Consider the following 19,169-nt stretch of genomic DNA (forward strand, 5'->3'; position numbering starts at 1 on the left):
TCGTTCGTCCATTCAGTCACTCACTCACTCACTCACTCACTCACTCACTCACTCACTCACTCACTCACTCACTCACTCACTCACTCACTCACTCACTCACTCACTCACTCACTCACTCACTCACTCACTCACTCACTCACTCACTCACTCACTCACTCACTCACTCACTCACTCACTCACTCACTCACTCACTCACTCACTCACTCACTCACTCACTCACTCACTCACTCACTCACTCACTCACTCACTCACTCACTCACTCACTCACTCACTCACTCACTCACTCACTCACTCACTCACTCACTCACTCACTCACTCACTCACTCACTCACTCACTCACTCACTCACTCACTCACTCACTCACTCACTCACTCACTCACTCACTCACTCACTCACTCACTCACTCACTCACTCACTCACTCACTCACTCACTCACTCACTCACTCACTCACTCACTCACTCACTCACTCACTCACTCACTCACTCACTCACTCACTCACTCACTCACTCACTCACTCACTCACTCACTTACTCACTTACTCACTTACTCACTCGCTCGCTCGCTCGCTGGCTGGCTGGCTGGCTGGCTCACTCACTGACTCACTCGGTCGTTCGGTCGGTCGGTAATTGATGATGTAGTTTCTCTTTTCAATGTCCCCTCTTCATCAGACATCCATTCAGATCATGCGAATAAAAGCAATGTACACCAAAGGTATGTTGACGCGATGTTTAAACAAATTCCCCCAACCTTTACCATATGAAATACCTAGAGTACAGCGCATTCTAATAAGGAGGAGGTTTCATTGGGTTTTAAAACCACTGCACGTGATGTTTTATCGACCATTTGATAGGTCAATAGGCTTATGAATTATTAATGAGTCTTTAAAGTGTAGTGCAGACCACGGTAAGCAACAGTGTTCCAAGTTTAACTTCCTTTAATGCGATTTTAAGAACTACAGAAATCTAGAATGTTTCTATAATGTGTGTTTGAATGAATCCAATGTGACAACAGTCCTCCTGCAATGAAAAGAACATCAATGAAAAATACATTTCAGTGGTTATCTAGTAAGTGTCAAAATTGTGGGGCCTGGTAGCTTGAAAGTCGATAACAATAGCCTGGAACGTAACTGGTTACAAACATTTTTTGTCACTTTCCCAACCAATTAGAAAAGTGAGGTAATGCCAAAACTAATCCATTGTACGGAAAAAAGATGGTGGCCAAACATTTTACCACAACACGTTGCCAACCTTATACGGACAATAGGCACAAAGAAAGCCACATTGTTTTGGCAAAATACGTTCCCACACTAACAACATTGTGTATGCTAGGTTTGAAGTTTTTACATCTTCTTTGTGCGTTTTTATAAGCGTTTTTAAAGGGAACCTCCACTCCGACAACAAATTGACAGTGAATTGTCGGAAATCTAAATTTTACTTTAAATAGCAGAAATGACATTCAAGTGTGCTAAAAATTAGATATGATTATCGCCTGTTTTGGATTTTAAATTTCCCGGGCGCCGCCATTTTGGATTTTATGACGTCATATGGTTGCCGCTATTGCCAGTAAGCAGAAGTTCTTTTGTGTGAAACAATTGAGCAACCATTTTACGTCATGAAATCCAAGATGGCGGCGCCCGAGAAATTTAAAATGAAAAACAGGCGATAATCAAATTCTGTTTTGTCCGGCACAGAAATGTTATTTCCATGTTTTCCAACGAAATTTGCAATTAGATTGTATTTTCAACAATTTAACGTTAATTTATTTCAAGAGTGGAGGTTTCCTTTACGGGTTGTCGTACGGTAATAATTTTGCAATGTCAAAAAAACGAGCAGGAGTGTTTTATCTTGGGTACGAAATTGGTAACACTTTTCAAATGAACGTTAGAGTTTCTTTTTCCATTACTTGAACTTGTTTTATGTATCATTCCAAAGCGCCTTTAATTCTACCGTGATCTCCCCCCTCTCCCATCTTGCTTTGAGGGCAATCATTTTTACATGCGTCCTCCAGCTCCACTAAATCCCATCAGTTCAACCCACCTCATAAAAGTGAATATAATGGTAATTGCAAAGAAAGTTACTAAAGCAGTGAGCCACGTCAACCAGAGGCCCAGACACGAAGTAGAAAATCTAATTAGCCTTCGTAAACTTCCACTGACTTACAGCAAGGGATGTCTTGAAAGCTTAAGTCATCGAAACCAATGTCAGCTTCCTTGAACGGCCTCGAATACCACCTGAATGACAACAAAGTACGTAACTATCGGTCAGTTCTTTTAAGTTGTTTGTTCATTTTTGATTGATACTAATAAAATTACCTTCCATTCCTAGGACTGCAAAACCTTCTCTAAAGCCTTACCTTAATTTCGTTTTCCCTTAGGGCTTCCTGATAAAGATGGATGCGATTTTTATGGGGGAATACTCTTGTTGTAAAATATATAATGTACTATAAAAAGGACCAAAAAAAAAAAAAGAGCTAAACCTATCAGAGAGATGTAAAACGATCGGGCTGCAACATGATTGGACAGCAAAAAGAATCACGACGAATTTCCTCAACCCTTCCATTTTTGATGGATCACGTTTGTGTTTTACTCCTTTCTTGTCAAAAGTACGATTTATATCAGTTATAGAACGACATAAAAAATGGTCAGAGTAACTGGTTTCCTCTACAGATGTTGAGATTCCAAGAGCATACGGAAACATCGAAAGAGAAGACCAATTCCTTCGTTTTCTAAAATGAAATTGCTGTTTGAGCTCCTGGAACAAGATATTAAGAAATACCTCCCAGGAAAAAAAACTTATCAGTGATTTGTCTACAATACACAGGACATAAAACTTAAAAAAGGCCAATTCTTTCAAGTTGCAATCCATTTCCATGTCATGTCATACACAACCAAACGTAATACTAGTTTCTGGGTGTGTACCAATACGGTACTTAATTGCTAACAAAAGTGAACAATTATTTTGAGAATTCCATCGATCATCATCAAATGATCATCAAACATGTTTTTTAGCTTTTCAAAGTGTTATTGCCCGTTTATCCTCATGCAGACCGTTCTTACCCATAAGGTTTGATTCTTTGGTTTAGACAGTGGCTTTTCTTCTTACCTGGCAAGTTCTTATCGTATACATAAGGAACTTTCCGTGCAGCGTTGCGCTTTTGCCGGACGCTTTCCTGTCCTCCATCCACATCACCATCGTCGCGTATTTCGACGCCATCATCTGGAGATAACATGATATCTCCTTCGAAGATGTTTACGTCATTACCTAGTAAGCAATGACAACTTTTAAACGCGTTTCCTTATTCATTAAAAATGCTTTTGGTCGCACAGTCACGCAAACCTGTGACCTTTTTTCCTTGGACAAGAAATTTTGCTTCACCCGGTGGTCTCTTTTAATCTTCTGTAGGTGTTTAAATGGATTCCAGTGACATACTGCTGGGGCTCGAGATGGACTAGCGTCCCATTCAGGAGGAAGTAGTTTTAAAAATACTCCTAGTTGCTTTATGCCTACAGTAACCGAGTTGAAATCCAGGTGTGTAGGCCACCCACTCACAATTTCGCTCCGTCAACGACATTTTCTGTCCCTTAGAAAACAGAAGGAATCAATTCTCCAATATTTGGAACGTTTTAGGTGACAAAACACTAAAGAAAACACTGCTTTTTTTCATAATTAAATTTAAATTTCTGAGAGAATTTAAGCTTTCCGAAAAGTAGATCTGCACCCTTTAAGAGCTCTATTTTCATTGGACCCTGATAACCTGCAGCTGTACTGGGCTGGGATCATTGTTCTGTAGTTCGTTCTTTTGTCATCTCGACCAACCATGTAAGACGTTGCAAATGGTGCAGGTGGCTCCCTTCCAAACAGGTTTTCAACGAAATGGACCGTTGGATGTCTCCAATTTGCCCTGAACACGCAACGAAAGGTGCATTTAATTCCGTATGAGAGTTTGTACGACTTTTTTCACATAGGACAATTAAGGGCCTCTCCCGCTCTTTAAAAATGGCAAGAGGAAGAATGTAACTCACGTATTTCATATTTACCTTTGTTTACTTTTATGATATTATCCAGTATCATGTCGTCTCCCAATAGTTGGTCTATGTCATCTTCCTTGATATTGCTGCGTTTGTCTTTGTCTGCTAAAAAGGGGCATAAAAAGACAAATGTTACAAACGTTGTTAATTGTATATTTCTCTGAAAAATCACTGGGAAATACAGGTGGGCAATTATGCTGTTTCCTGGGAAACTAACTAACAATCAAGCTCTCACCGACATCTTGAACAGAGACTCCTGTTTTATCGTGGTTATGTTTTGAAAATAAAAAGGGATTAAGATTTATCTTCCGACACGCCTTGCTTATAACATTTTTGCATATATTTCTCCTCTTTCCAACTCTTTCTCACACTCAATGTCAAGGTTAAATTTAAATGTTCTACATTGTCCATGATTATACGCTAGCTGGTAATTATGCGGGACAACCAGATCCCCGGCCGAAAGGCTTGAAAATAATTCGTATTTGAAGGGATACCGTCGACTCCTAGGACATCTGCACTTTAGTAGTTACAAAGTCAAAGTAGTTCACAAGAACCAAATGTTTGGAATATCAACAGAGTTGATAACTAAAGGCTAAATTGGCCACCAACTAGCTTTAGTTATTAGCTCTGTTAATAAACCAAACATTCGTTTCAATCTACTCTCCACCGACGCAGCACCACAGTTTCTTAAGAAACTAGCCCCCTTATACAGCAGTGCACAACAAGAACCTGTGCTTTTTTAGTGATAAATATGAGCCTGGATCGATTCAAAACAGGCACTGCGACTTCTGCGAAGCCTTGCCTAAATTTCGTTTTCCCTTTCGTTAGGGCTGCTTGTAAGAGACGAATGCGATATCAATGAGGGGAATCATCTTGTTGTAAAATATGTACTAAGAAAAGGGAAAAAAAGACATAGAACTAAACGTACCAAAACGATGTAAAACAATCGGGCTGCAAAATGATTGAACAGCAAAAAGAATAACGACGAATTTCCTCAACCCTTCGTTTTTTGATGGATCATGTTCGTGTTTTAGTCTTTTCTTGTCAAAAGTACGATTTATATCAGTTATAGAACGACATATGAAATGGTCAAGGTAACTCGTTTCTTCTCCAGGTGTTGGGATTCCACGAGGTTACGGAAATATCGAAATAGAAGACCAATTCATGCGAAAACAGGCAATTAACTCTCCAATTTTCTAAAATGAAGTTGCTGTAAGAGCTCCGGGAAGAAAATGTTAAGAAATACCTCCGAGGAAGAACAAACTTAATCAGTTTTTAGCGATTTCTCTACAATACACAGGATATAAAACGAAAAAAACCAAAACAACAACAACGACAAAAAAAAAAAAAAAATGGGCATTTTTTCAAGCTGCTTCCATTTCCATTCGAAGTCATACACAACCAAACGTAATTAATACTAGTTTCTGAGTGTGTGGCAATCTCGCGTGAATTAAGGCATGGGCCCAAAATTATTCTCACAAAAAGTGTGGGGGTTGTCTATCTCTAAACACTTTTATTGTAGGCAGATGAAACTTTGACAGATACATACACTATTGGTTTGCGGTAATTTGGTACTTTTAAATTATGCAAATTTGGTCACGTGACTTCCATCGCCAGTAAAAGCTTTATCTTAAAATGGCAACACTTTTTCTTGCGTCCTTAATTTATTTATCATTTTAATAATGTTAAGGGCGTTTATTATATCACTTCTGTGCTTGGCCTTCTTAAGATTTTTCTAAGCAAAGGCCTAACGGAGGGGGATAATTGTCTTGGGGGACTGGGTACTAATCGAAAAATCCGTGTATTTTAAAAATTATTTAAAAATTCAAAAGGGGCCAAGCACAGTTTTGTAGATGCTATTATTGCAAGTTGTCTCGTACCAATCAGGTTAAATATCTCACAACGAAAAGTGTTGCCATTTTTGCTTTCATCATTTTAAGTAAATTGTGGCCGTGCAAAGTCACGTGACAACATTTACATAATTAAAAAACACCAAATTGACACAACTTGTCGATATATGTATCTGGCAAAGTTTCAACCTTCTACTACCAAAGTGTTTTGAGATAGACCACCCCCCTTCACTTTTTGAGCGATTTATTGGGGGCCCATGCCTTAATTTACCTGAGATAGTGTCCTTAATTGCTAAAAAATCTGATCAATAATTTTGAGAATTCCAGCTATTCAAACATGTTTTAATAGCTTTTCAAAGTGTCGCTGCCCGTTTATCCTAATGCAGACCCTTCTTACACATAAGGGTTAATTCTTTGGTTTAGACAGCGGCTTTTGTTCTTACCTGGCAAGTTGTTATCGTATACATAAGGAACTTTCCGTGCAGCGTTGCGCTTTTGCAGGACGTTTCCCTGTTCCCAATCCACATCACCATCGTCCCTTAGATCGACGACATCATCTGGAGAAAACATGATATCTCCTTCGTAGATGTTTATGTCATTACCTAGTAAGCAATGACAACGTTTACACGCGTTTCCTTATTTATTAAAAATGTTTTTGGTCGCACAGTCACGCAAACCTGTGGCCTTATTTCCTTGGACAAGAAATTCCGCTTCCCCAGGCGGTCTCTTTTAATCTACTGTAGGTGTTTAAATGGATTCCGGTGACATACTGCTAGGGCTTGAGATTGACTAGCGCTCCCATTCAGTGGGAAGTAGTTTTAAAAATACTCCTAGTTGTTTTATGCCTATAGTAACCGAGTTGAACTCCGGCCGTGTAGGCCACTCACTCACAATTTCGCTCCGTCAACGACATTTTCTGTCCCTTAGAAAACAGAGGGAATCAATTTTCCAACATTTGGAAAGTTTTAGGTGACAAAACACTAAAGAAAACACTTCTTTTTTCATAATTAAATCCAAATTTCTGGGAGAATTTAAGTTTTCCGAAAAGTAGATCTACACCCTTCGAAAGCTCTATTTTCATTGGACCCTGATAACCTGCAGCTGCACTGGGCTGGGATAATTTTTCTGTTTTTCGTTTTTTCGTCCCCTTGGCCAACCACGTAAAAAATTGCAAATGGTAGAGGTAGCTCACTACCAAACAGGCATTCAACAAAATGGACCGTTGGATGTCTGTAATTTGCCCTGAACACGCAACAAAAGGCGCATTTAATTCTGTATGAGAATTCTTACGCTTTTTTTTTTCTCACTTTGTGTATATTTAATTGGCAGCTAGACAGAAGTTGTTTAACATAGGACAATTAAGAGCCTCCCGCGCTCTTTAAAAGTGGCAAGACGAAGTATGTACCTCACGTATTTCGTATTTACCTTTGTTTACTTTTATGATGTTATCCAGGATTGTTTCGTCTCCCGAAAGTTGGTCTTTGTCATCTTCCTTGATATTGGTGCGTTTGTCTGCTAAAACCGGGCATTGAAAGACACGATACAAACGTTGTTAATATTATTGTATATTTCTCTGAAAAATCACTGGGAAATACCAGTGGGCAATTATGCTTCCTGGGAAACTAACTAACAATCAAGCTCTCACCGCACCGACACCTTGAACAGACTCCTGTTTTATTGTGGTTATGTTTTGAAAATAAAAAGGGATAAAGGTTTATCTTCCGACACGCCTTGCTTATAACATTTTTGCATACATTTCTTCTCTATCCAACTCTTTGCCACACTCAATGTCAAGGTTAAATTTAAATGTTCTTTACTGTTAATGATAAAACGCTAGCTGGTAATTATGCGGGACATACAACCAGATCCCGCAACACAGTTGATAAACCAAACATTCGTTTAAATGTATTCTCCACCGACGCAGCACCACAGTTTCTTTAGAAAATAACCCCCGTATATAGTAGTTTACAAGAACCCGTGGTTTCATAGTGGCAAATATAAGCTTGGATCGATTCAAAACAGGCAGTACGACTTGTGCAAAGCCTTGCCTAAATTTCGTTTTTACTTTAGTTAGGGCTGCCTGTAAGAGACGAATGCGATATCAATGAGGGGAATTCTCTTGTGGTAAAATATGTCCTAAGAAAAGGAAAAAAAAGGACATAGAACTAAACGTACCAGAACGATGTAAAACGATCGGGCTGCAAAATGATTGAACAGCAAAAAGAATGACGACGAATTTCCTCAACCCTTCGTTTTTTGATGGATCATGTTCGTGTTTTAGTCTTTTCTTGTCAAAAGTACGATTTATATCAGTTATAGAACGACATATGAAATGGTCAGGGTAACTCGTTTCTTCTCCAGATGTTGGGATTCCACGAGGTTACGGAAACATCGAAAGAGAAGACCAATTCATGCGAAAACAGGCAATTAACTCTCAAATTTTCTAAAATGAAGTTTCTGAGTGTGTAGCAATAGTGTCCTTAATTGCTAAAAAATCTGATCAATAATTTTGAGAATTCCATCTATTCAAACATGTTTTTTAGCTTTTCAAAGTGTCGCTGCCCGTTTATCCTAATGCAGACCCTTCTTACACATAAGGGTTGATTCTTTGGTTTAGACAGCGGCTTTTGTTCTTACCTGGCAAGTTGTTATCGTATACATAAGGAACTTTCCGTGCAGCGTTGCGCTTTTGAAGGACGTTTCCCTGTTCCCCATCCACACCACCATCGTCCCTTAGATCGACGACATCATCTGGAGATAACTCGATATTTCCTTCGTAGATGTTTATGTCATTACCTAGTAAGCAATGACAACGTTTACACGCGTTTCCTTATTCATTAAAAATGTTCTTGGTCGCACGCAACAAAAGGCGCATTTAATTCTGTATGAGAATTTTTACGCTTTTTATTTTCTCACTTTGTGCCGCTATATTTAATTGGCAGCTAGACAGAAGTTGTTTAACATAGGACAATTAAGAGCCTCCCCCGCTCTTTAAAAGTGGCAAGACTGCAAGACGAAGTATGTACCTCACGTATTTCATATTTACCTTTGTTTACTTTTATGATGTTATCCAGGATTGTTTCGTCTCCCCAAAGTTGGTCTTTGTCATCTTCCTTGATATTGGTGCGTTTGTCTGCTAAAAACGGGCATTAAAAGACAAACGATACAAACGTTGTTAAGTGTAGATTTCTCTGAAAAATCACTGGGAAATACCAGTGGGCAATTATGCTTCCTGGGAAACTAACTAACAATCAAGCTCTCACCGACACCTTGAACAGACTCCTGTTTTATTGTGGTTATGTTTTGAAAATCAAAAGGGATAAAGATTTATCTTCTGACACGCCTTGCTTATAACATTTTTGCATACATTTCTTCTCTTTCCAACTCTTTGTAACACTCAATGTCAAGGTTAAATTCAAATGTTTTGCACTGTCCATGATAAAACGCTAGCTGGTAATTATGCGGGACAACCAGATCCCCGAAAGGCTTGAGAATAATTAGTATTTGATGGGATACCGGCGACTCCTAGGATATCTGCAATTTAATAGTTACACTGGAGTCAAACTAGTTCAAAAGAACCAAATGTTTGGAATATCAACAGAGTTGATAACTAAAGGTAAATAGGGACTCGAACCTCTTTACGGCGGCCAATTTACCTTTAGTTATCAACTCTGTTGATAAACCAAACATTTGTTTCAATCTACTCTCCACCGACGCAGCACCACCGTTTCTTTAGAAACTAACCCCTGTATGAAGTAGTTTACGAGAATCCGTGGTTTTCTAGTGACAAATATGAGCCTGGATGGATTCAAAACAGGCACTGCGACTTCCGCAAAGCCTTGCCTAAATTTCGTTTTCCCTTTAGTTAGGGCTGCCTGTAAGAGACGAATGCTATATCAATGAGGGAATTCTCTTGTTGTAAAATATGTACAACGAAAAGGAACTAAAAAAGACATAGAGTTCAACCTACCAGAATGATGTAAAACGATCGGGCTGCAAAATGATTGAACAGCAAAAAGAATAACGACGAAGTTCCTCAACCCTTCCATCTTTGATGGATCGCGTACGTGTTTTACTCTTTTCTTGTCATCAGTACGATTTATATCACTTATATAACGACATATGAATTGCCAAAAGTAACTCGTTTCCTGTACAGATGTTGAGATTTCACGAACTTACGGAAGCATCGAAAGAGGAGGCCAATTCGTACGAAAACAGGCAATTAACTCTAATGGGAAATCTTCTGCAAAGCTTCCTGAAAAGCCTTGTCTAAATTTCGTTTTCCCTTAGGCTGCCTGTAAGAGATGGATGCGATATCAATGAGGGCAATTCTCTTGTTGTAAAATATATATAAGTACCACAAAAAAGAACGAAAAAATGGATCTTAACCTATTAGAACGATTTAAAACGATCGGGCTGCAAAATGATTGGGCTGCAAGAAGAATCACGACGAATTTCCTCAACTCTTTCATTTTTGATGGATCACGGACGTGTTTCTGACTCTTTTCTTGTCAACAGTAAGATTCATATCAGTTATACAACGACATGAAATGGTCAAGGTAACTCGTTTCCTCTGCAGATGTTGAGATTCCACGAGCTTGCGATAGTATCGAAAGAGAGAACCAATTCGTGCGGTAACAGGCAATTAACTCTTATGGGAAATCTTCTGCCAAGCTCTCTGCTTAGCCTTGCATAAATTTCGTTTTCCCTTAGGGCTGCCTGATAGAGACGGATGCTATATCAACGAGGGCAATTCTCTTGTAAAATATATATATATGTACTACAAAAAAGAACAAAAAAAATGGAGCTTAACCTACAAAAAGAGATAGAGCTAAACCTACCAGAACGATTTAAAACGATCGGGCTGTAAATGATTGGGTTGCAAGAAAAATATCACGACGAATTTGACCTCAACTCTTTCAATTTTATTGGATCACGTACGTGTTTTACTCTTTTCTTGTCAACAGTACGATTTATATCAGTTATCTGACGACATAAGAAAAGGTCAAGGTAACTCGTTTCCTCTGCAGATGTTGGGATTCCACGAGGTTACGGAAACATCGAAAGAGAAGATCAATTCGTGCGAAAACAGGCAAATAAATCTCTGATGGGAAATCTTCTGCAAAGCTTTCTGCGAAACCTTGCCTAATTTTCGTTTTCCCTTAGGGCTGCGTGATGGAGACGGATGCTATATCAATGAGGGGAATTCTCTTGTTGTAAAATATATATTTATGTACTACAAAAAGGAACGAAAAAATGGAGCTTAACCTATTACAACGATTTAAAACGATCGGGCTGCAAAATGATTGGACAGCAAGAAGAATCACGACGAATTTCCTGAACCCTTCCATTTTTGATGGATCACGTACCTCTTTTACTCTTTTCTTTTCAACAGTTAGATTTCTATCAGTTATATGGCGACGTATGAAAAGGTCAAGGTAACTCGCTTCCTCTACAGATCTTGAGATTCCACGTGCTCACAAAAGCATTGAAAGAGAAGACCAATTCGTGCGAAAACAGGCAATTAACTCTAATTGGAAGTCTTCTGCAAAGTTTTCTGCCAAGCCTTGCCTAATTTTCGTTTTCCCTTAGGGTTGCGTGATGGAGACGGATGCGATATCAATGAGGGGAATTCTCTTGTTGTAAAATATATATATGTACTACAAAAAGGAACAAAAAGACATGGAGCTAAAACTTAAAGAATGACTTAAAACGATTGGGCTGCAAAATGATTGGGCAGCAAAAAGAATCGCTAGGAATTTCCTCAACCCTAGGAATTTCGCTAGGAATTTCCTCAAAGGAGTAAAACACGTGCGTGTTTTACTCCTTTCTTGTCAACAGTACGATTTATATCAGTTATATAACGACATATGAAATGGTCAGAGGAGCTGGTTTCCTCTACAGTTGTTGAGATTCCACGAGCTTATGGAAACATCGAAAGAGACTAGACTTGAAATTCGTGCGAAAACAGGCAATTGACTCTAATGGGAAAAATACTGTTTTCTGACGGACAAATTGTTTGTTTAAGCTGAATATAATTTAGACCCGGGTGACGATTTTGATTTTAAGAGGAGCGAAATACAGTCTTGGAAAACGTAATTTAGCGCTGTGTTGCCTTGTTCTACTGGCCATTTTGCAAGAATGTTTGCCCGTGTGTTTAAATCGAAACAGAAATAGCTATCGAGCTACTAAAGTGGCAGACAAGATAAACAACGACACATTAGATATGTTTATTAGTTCATACATGTTCAAGCATTGTTCATACGTGTATTAGTTCATACATGGAAGAAAGCATTTGCTAGGTGTAATCATAAGCGTGATATGACAGATTTTTCACGGCAGTTTGTTAAAATAAAAAGAACTGCCAGTCCGCCTTGGAGATCAACACGACCTACCATTTAATACTTGGTGAATATAGATAGAATTAATTCTTTAAAATTTTAATTTAAATGTATTTGTGTAATACTACAGATATATTTGATATGTAGATATGAAATCAATGCAGAAATCCTTATTCGCTTCCCAACAGTCGAATATTCTATTAATTGTCATGAATGTATGACTCTTACATCACTTCCTCAGAAATTAAAGCATTTTATCTCCCGTTTCCAATTGCTCCATAAAAGCAAAAAACGAAAATTGTATCCATTAACCAACAGCATCACCAAGCCAATTTTCGATAATCTTTAATATCTATGTAAATTTTGCCTTTATCCATGTTGGAGTTTTGTCAGATATGTTTTGTGTATCGAACGAACGAAATTCACGATCACCGGCTTTCTGAAACCTTGATGGACGGAATAATTAAAGAAAATAATCTCATTTTATTTTCGTAAGACGTACAGTTATGAAGATTTCTACTTCATTGTTTTTTTTTTCAGTAATACGTGCACAGCCACAATTAATTTCCAAGCAGTAGTTGATATACTACATTGAGTAAATTAAAATCATTTCTACTGCGTTCTATTGTAAATTGATCAATATTGCAGAAATTGATATTACACTGGGCTAAATTACTCTGGGTCCTCTTGATCAATGTCAAGGTTGATGTTCAAATTTGGTGTACTTCATTGTATCTTAAGTCTACTGTAACAGCTAGTGGTATTGTGAGTAGGTGATCAGGCAAATCAGAAAATTATTATTGTCATTTAAAATGAAGGTGTCATTTTTTTTGTGCGGAGGGGTTTTGGTAAGTACCGCTTTCGTAACTCTTACAACAAGGACAGTTACGATTTCGACGAGGGAGCGGGCGGTGGGGTGTGTGTGCCTGTGGAGGAGGGGTGGGGGAGGGGTGGAGTGGAGGTAATCAACATAGTTTTCTATGAAGCCCAAACCCTTACACTTTTTTATCAGTAGAGCCTTTCTGACAGAAAAAGGTAACCCTTTTACTACACCCGGCTCATAGAAAAGGGTCCCCCTTTTACATACCCACAGTAGAGACACTTCATCTTTTTTTGATTGGTACATTGTTTGAGATATTCAAAGCCCTTTTTACCTAAATGACAGTCAGTTTCCTACTTTTTCTATAGTTACTCCAGCTCGTGAAATCCCTACCTTTGTATGTACCTTCAGCCTGAAAAAGGTGCCCCTTTCGAGTGAAGCCTTTCCCTAGAGACCATTATGGGGAATGCACCCTCCCACTTCTAGACATAGCTGGGTCAATTCAGAGTGATTCCCAGGAGTTTAAGTTGCACCGCTTTTTACCTCCACTTGAGGTGGGAGACAAGGTGCGAATTCGTCCAAACAGAGAGAAGTACACATGAGTTCAAAAAATTTGCCCAGGAGTGGGGATTCCACCATACTACAAGCTCATCAGAGTATCCTCAATCGAAAGGTGCAGCTGAGAGGGCAGTGCAGACTGCGAAATGTATCCTAAAGAAGGCTGCAACAGACCATAAAGACCCATTTGAAGGACTGCTCAAGTATCGCAATACACCTTTTCAAGATTTAGGTGTATCACCTCTACAGTTGCTGATGAATCGTCGAACAAGCACAATGATCCCGACTCATAGACGTCTCTTACTACTACAACCTGTTGACCCTGATCAAGTTGTTAAAGCACTCAAACTTCACCAGAACATTTCCAAGAGGAACTATGAGAAACTAAGCAAAGATTTGCCTCCACTTGAGGTGGGAGACAAAGTGCGAATTCGTCTAAACAGAGAGCAAGAATGGCGCAAAGCAGAAGTGTTGCCAAGGTCATACTTCTAGGAAGATGACCAAGGGCGTATTTACAGAAGAAATAGGAGACAGATCATCTCAGTTCCAAATTGATCAGCCTATGCACCCACCGCTGCGTGATCCTGTAGTTCCAACATTTCATGAGTCACCCAGGAGTTGCCTGAAACTGACCAACCGGCATCCAAAGAAGCAGACGTACCAATCAAATTCACAGCAGATGCACACAGGTCACCCATTACTTATAGAAGATCTGGACGGCAAGTTAAAAATCCAGAAAGACTCATTGAACCTTGCTAGAGGGGAGATGTTGTAATGTTATTGACTAGGGACCCCACGGGATTTTCGGGGTCCCTGACTGTTTTCTTGGGTCACCCTGCAGACTGGTTTTACTCTGTATATGGATTAGGGTTAGCTAGCTTTTGGTAAGGGGGAAACTCTCTGAATATGACGGATGTACGGTTTCCTGCTGCATACCAAGGTGCCGTTGTTGCGAGTACCGTAATCACTGACAGAGGAACTTATGAGGAAAGTAGTTTACTAAAAATGTGGTTAAAAATCTCGAAGGTATCTGGGAAGATTACATTTTAATTTGTGCACTTTAAGGGAGGGTCACATAATCACAATCATCCGGCATCGCATAGGTCATGGGTTCGAATCCCGTTCAAGCCTGAATTGAGATCATGGGTTCGAATCCCGTTCAAGCCTGAATTTTTTTCAGGCTTTCTTTTCGCAACTGCTTAAGTCGGCGTACTAACTGCGAGGATCTTTCTTCTATTTGATCTTCGATCTGCAGCTAAAAATATACGTTTCATATATTAACATTCATTAAACTAATTATCATTGGATCATATTGTAATATCATGGCCACAGATGTTTAAACAAATTTCCCCAACCTTTACCATAAGAAATATCTAGAGTACAGTGGGTCAGCGAGGAGAATGTGTATGTTTATCTGAGAAGAAGGAGGCCAGGGATCGGTTTCTTTAAACTCCCGAAAAGTGTTCGGGCCCGAGAAACATCTTTCAAAACCGGTTTTGTATTGATTGGTGGTAGTTTTCGTACAAACTTAAAACTGACTGCGAACAGGGTAACAACTCGAAGGGATCGCTTTTCCAGGATCGCAGCTTTGCTGCTGCTCAATAAATTAGGTGAAGAGATTGAATGCTCAGTCGTAGCCTGCCAGATTCTGTTTGGCATGAACAGTGGAATATTCTTATTTATTTATTTATTTATAATTTTTTTATATTTATTTTCGTATTTCAGCTCTACTGAAGACGTCCATTGAGGCAATCCACGGCCTCATGTCTCAAGTCATCAAAAACAAGCTTTTCTATCAAGCTGGTGGAAAGGAGTCGGTATAAGAGAAAACAAAGCAATGTCCGATTGGTGGATCGAAATCTCTGGTGGTGAGAGGTCAGCTTTCGAGAATTTCTAAATAACCTTAAGTAAAGAACACAAGAGAAAAAATAGCGGACCTCTTGCGAGGTTTGCAATTGAGTGAGTTTTAATCCCCACGGAAATTAGACTCAAGAGAGGTGATCGAGGCTCTTTACTAAATGTTGCTGTTAATGTAAATAATTTGTAGAATGAATATAACATGTTTCTTCTTGAAGTAGCATATTTGTTGATTGCAGAATAAGCAAATGTAACAAGCCTTAGGAGTATTACTACTCCCTCCTGGATGGGATACTTGTGACGATGCGTTAAGTGATTGGGTTGGGGTCGGTTTGAAGCTTCTCAACGATTGGGTTGGAGTCGGTTTGAAGCTTCTCAACTATGGCACAAACCGAACAAGCGTTATAATGTGTTAACAGGGTTCGTACGGGTCCTAGAAATTCTGGAAAGTACTTGAAATTTAGTCTAGCATTTTCCGGCACTGGAAAGTCCTGGACAATCCTGGAAATCTGTTTACTCAAGTCAGAATAAATTTTTCTTGAAAGACATAGAGGTACAGCCAGATGGGAAGATCTAACAACTTAAAAAAAAAACTTGATGTGCAATATGGGTCCTGAAAAAAACACATCTTGAAGCCTGGACAAAACCTGGAAATATGTTTCTGAAAAAAAGGGTGCGCACCCTGATTAAGCGCTTGGGTTGGAGGCGGTTTGAAACTTTTAAATCGCGACAAAAAGAATCCTAGACACTCAATGCATGTAAAATCATGGCTATTTGCGGTGTTGCATTTCTAACGATTTTTGATGCAGGACAAATTCTTATGGTTCCATTCATTGTGTATATGGAATAACATGAGGGGATTGCTGTGCCACTGCACCCCTCATCTCACCCTACTTTTTCGGGTGGCATAATTCTCCCCCATTTATTCATTCGCTCGTTCAGTCAGTCACTAACTCACTCAGTCGTTCGGTCGGTCGGTCGATCGGTCGTTCGGTCGGTGATGATCACCCTCTGTGATGTGATTTCTCTTTTCAATGTCCCTACTTCATCGGACGCCCGTTCAGGTCATGAGAATAAAAGCAATGAGCACCAAAGGTAAGTTGTCGTGATGTTAATTCCCCTAACCCTTACCATAAGAAATATCTAAAGTAGAGTGAGAAGAATTTCTATGTTGATATCGGGGCTTAAAATGTTAAACGTCTCTCAGTTTGAGCCCTCATTCGATGGAAAGCTTCGAAAATTGACAGGGCAAAGATGAAATATTCATGGTTCGTTTATTCTCGCCGACCGGACCAAACAACAATAATGGGCGATCTGTGTGAGAGCATGGCTTAAAAATTATCAGGATAATAGATGGCTCTCAGTTATGGTTGGCCAAATGTTGCAAAATTCAACAACTTGCATATTTATATTCAACAACTTTTATTTATGTTCAACAAGATATATTCGTATTCAACGTTTTATATTTATATTCAACAATGCGCATTTTCCTTCAACTTCAACTTAAATTAGTTTCGTTCAACAACAATATTTGTTCAACTTCAACTAAAATTATTTTCATTCAACAACAATATTTGTTCAACTTCAACTGTCATATTTATTTAACACTCAACAAAAATAACTGTTCAACTTCAATACAGACTTTTTTCATTCAACAAAAATCATGACTGTTTTGTGAGTTAAGTTCCCGGACATTGTAAATCTCTTCATTCAACAAAATACCCCGTCCCTCCCCACCCACCAATCCCAAACATGGAACCCATTCCCTTCCCGGCACAAAACCTGATTGATTCCCGCCAAAAATCAAAATGGCTACTAGAACAGTAGACGAGCAATCTTTCATGGATTGCTTTGAGGATGTTTTAAGTGTGTTAAACATTTGTGAAGAGGGAGAAAATAGCACTTCCCGATCATTTATTGAGTGGGCTATCAATCGTTTAGACGCAGCAGCAAAATTTGTGGAAAACGTATTACCGGTTGTTAACGAGCACAAAGCAGAGTTGACCGAGGTTGCTAATAATTTGAGAGTACTGTATCATCTTTGGTGTCGAAAATTGACAGAAATGGAGCTAACCAACACTCCAAATTGTACCCACTTAGCAGTTTATCTGCTAAGTCCGCCGGAGCGTACCGTAAACAGAGGACCGGGAAGACCAAAGTACGAGATCGATGAAGAGACTTTGTTACACTTTAGGGCTTTAGGATTCAAGTGGAAAGACATCGCCGGACTTCTTCTAGTTTCGCGATGGACCCTGTGGCGACGGGTACGAGAACTTGGTATTACTGAGGAAACTGGCTTTACAAATATCACAAATACGAATCTTGATGATATCGTGCGTGCTTTCATGAGCGTGCAAGGAGGCCTTGTGGGTTACTCAATGGTTCGTGGCCACTTGAGAAGTATGAGGATCAATGTTCAAAGGGATCGTATTCGGGCCAGCATTTCACGAGTTGATCCGATCAACTGCCGTTTGAGATGGGCAACAGTAATTTCTAGGAGAGCTTATTCAGTGCCTGGTCCTAACAGTTTATGGCATATAGACGGCCATCACAGTTTGATTACATGGGGTTTCGTTATACACGGTTGTATAGATGGCTACTCTCGTTTAATTTGTTTTTTGAAGTGTTCTACAAACAACAGAAAGGAGACTGTTGAAGGCCTTTTTCTGCAGGGTGTCGAAAGGTACTCGTGGCCATCTAGAAGAGCATCTGCTGCTGAATCAAGACCACCAAATTCTTGGAGTGCATTGTCAAGTTGTTCATCACTTGCAGATGGCAGCAGCTCTCGCAGTGTTTCCTTATCACTCTGACTGCTTGGACCAGCAATGGAGGCCACCACTAAATCAGCAGAGGTAGATGCCCCATATCCAGATGCACTTACACCCATGCTAGTGAGGCTTGTTTCCGACTGTCCATATTCTGCAATGGATCCATTTCCTGTCGAACTTTCAAATTTCTTGGGCATGGTCAGTGAAAAAGGTGACCTCATCAAGTCATCATCGTCGTCATCTTTAGTTCCTGTGGGTGATGGTTCTTCACATGCGTCGATGACTTCTCTCAAGACATTCAAACGAATGTAAAGCTTTCCCTGACCACATAATTCTTTTACGTGTTTGTAATTCCATTCAAGAGATTTGTTAACGACTGGGGTAGTTACTTTGTTACGCTCACGCTTAACAAAGTCAAAATGTTCTGGTCTTACAAATGGGAAACGCTGCTTCAGTACCTCGGTTATACTCTCTCTGATTTCACTTTCCGACTGGCCTGTCCCCAGCTCAGCTTTCAGTAGGACCATATCGTCAGTAACTGTGTAGTCGGGAACAAAGCCATTTTCATCCAGATCTTCAGGCTTGTCAAGGAGATGAACGGCTTTGGGGTGGAACTCCTGCTTTGTTTGTTTCTTCTGTTTACCCTTTAGGCGCCATGGATGATTCGTTGTAGCTGCAGGTCTCTTTTTTCCTGTTTGAAAATACTGTGACTGCCCAGTCTGAAAAGAAGACGAAGAAGAAGGACCCGGCTGACCCGGAGTGCCAGTGGCGGGAAAGTCCGGCGCGATGGAATTTGTCATCTCTCGGCTCGCAGATCGAGCTGAACTCGCTATAAGGTCGCGAGTTCTCATCAGTAACGAGGTACTATTTCCCGATCGTTGAAGAGCAATTTCGTTTCGAACGCATTCTCTGACCATCTGTGTCAGTTCTTCCTTAGCATCAAGTTC

General features: G+C 39.6%; 3 protein-coding genes across 7 annotated transcripts in view; 2 read left to right on the plus strand and 1 right to left on the minus strand.

The window, feature by feature from the left end:
- Positions 1-19,169, plus strand: part of LOC146479533 (lectin-like) — a 311,213-nt gene that overhangs the window by 110,213 nt on the left and 181,831 nt on the right. The gene's annotated exons all lie outside the window — the stretch shown is intronic.
- LOC146479545 (uncharacterized) lies at positions 918-10,274 on the minus strand. 5 transcript variants are annotated; one of them, XM_085110381.1, is made up of 9 exons: positions 9,849-10,274; positions 8,925-9,011; positions 8,516-8,674; positions 7,304-7,393; positions 6,322-6,480; positions 4,038-4,130; positions 3,103-3,261; positions 2,161-2,231; positions 918-1,017 (listed from the first exon to the last, which is right to left on the minus strand). In XM_085110381.1, the coding sequence occupies exons 1-8, from the start codon at positions 9,925-9,927 to the stop codon at positions 2,182-2,184; spliced, it is 876 nt and encodes a 291-aa protein (XP_084966507.1). In that variant the 5' UTR covers positions 9,928-10,274; the 3' UTR covers positions 918-1,017; positions 2,161-2,181. The 5 variants fall into 5 exon arrangements, with proteins under 5 accessions (XP_084966507.1, XP_084966506.1, XP_084966505.1 ...); XM_085110380.1 differs by having other exon boundaries at positions 4,038-4,133; positions 7,304-7,390; positions 8,925-9,014; positions 9,849-10,273; XM_085110379.1 differs by having other exon boundaries at positions 8,925-9,014; positions 9,849-10,271.
- LOC146479546 (uncharacterized) lies at positions 14,094-18,264 on the plus strand. The gene is made up of 3 exons (XM_085110262.1): positions 14,094-14,316; positions 15,323-15,414; positions 17,254-18,264. Exons 1-3 carry the CDS (start codon positions 14,094-14,096, stop codon positions 18,262-18,264), a joined length of 1,326 nt encoding a protein of 441 aa, XP_084966388.1.

Source organism: Pavona decussata, unplaced genomic scaffold (genome assembly GCF_977016875.1).
Source record: "Pavona decussata unplaced genomic scaffold, jaPavDecu1.1 SCAFFOLD_58, whole genome shotgun sequence".
Taxonomy (NCBI): domain Eukaryota; kingdom Metazoa; phylum Cnidaria; class Anthozoa; order Scleractinia; family Agariciidae; genus Pavona; species Pavona decussata.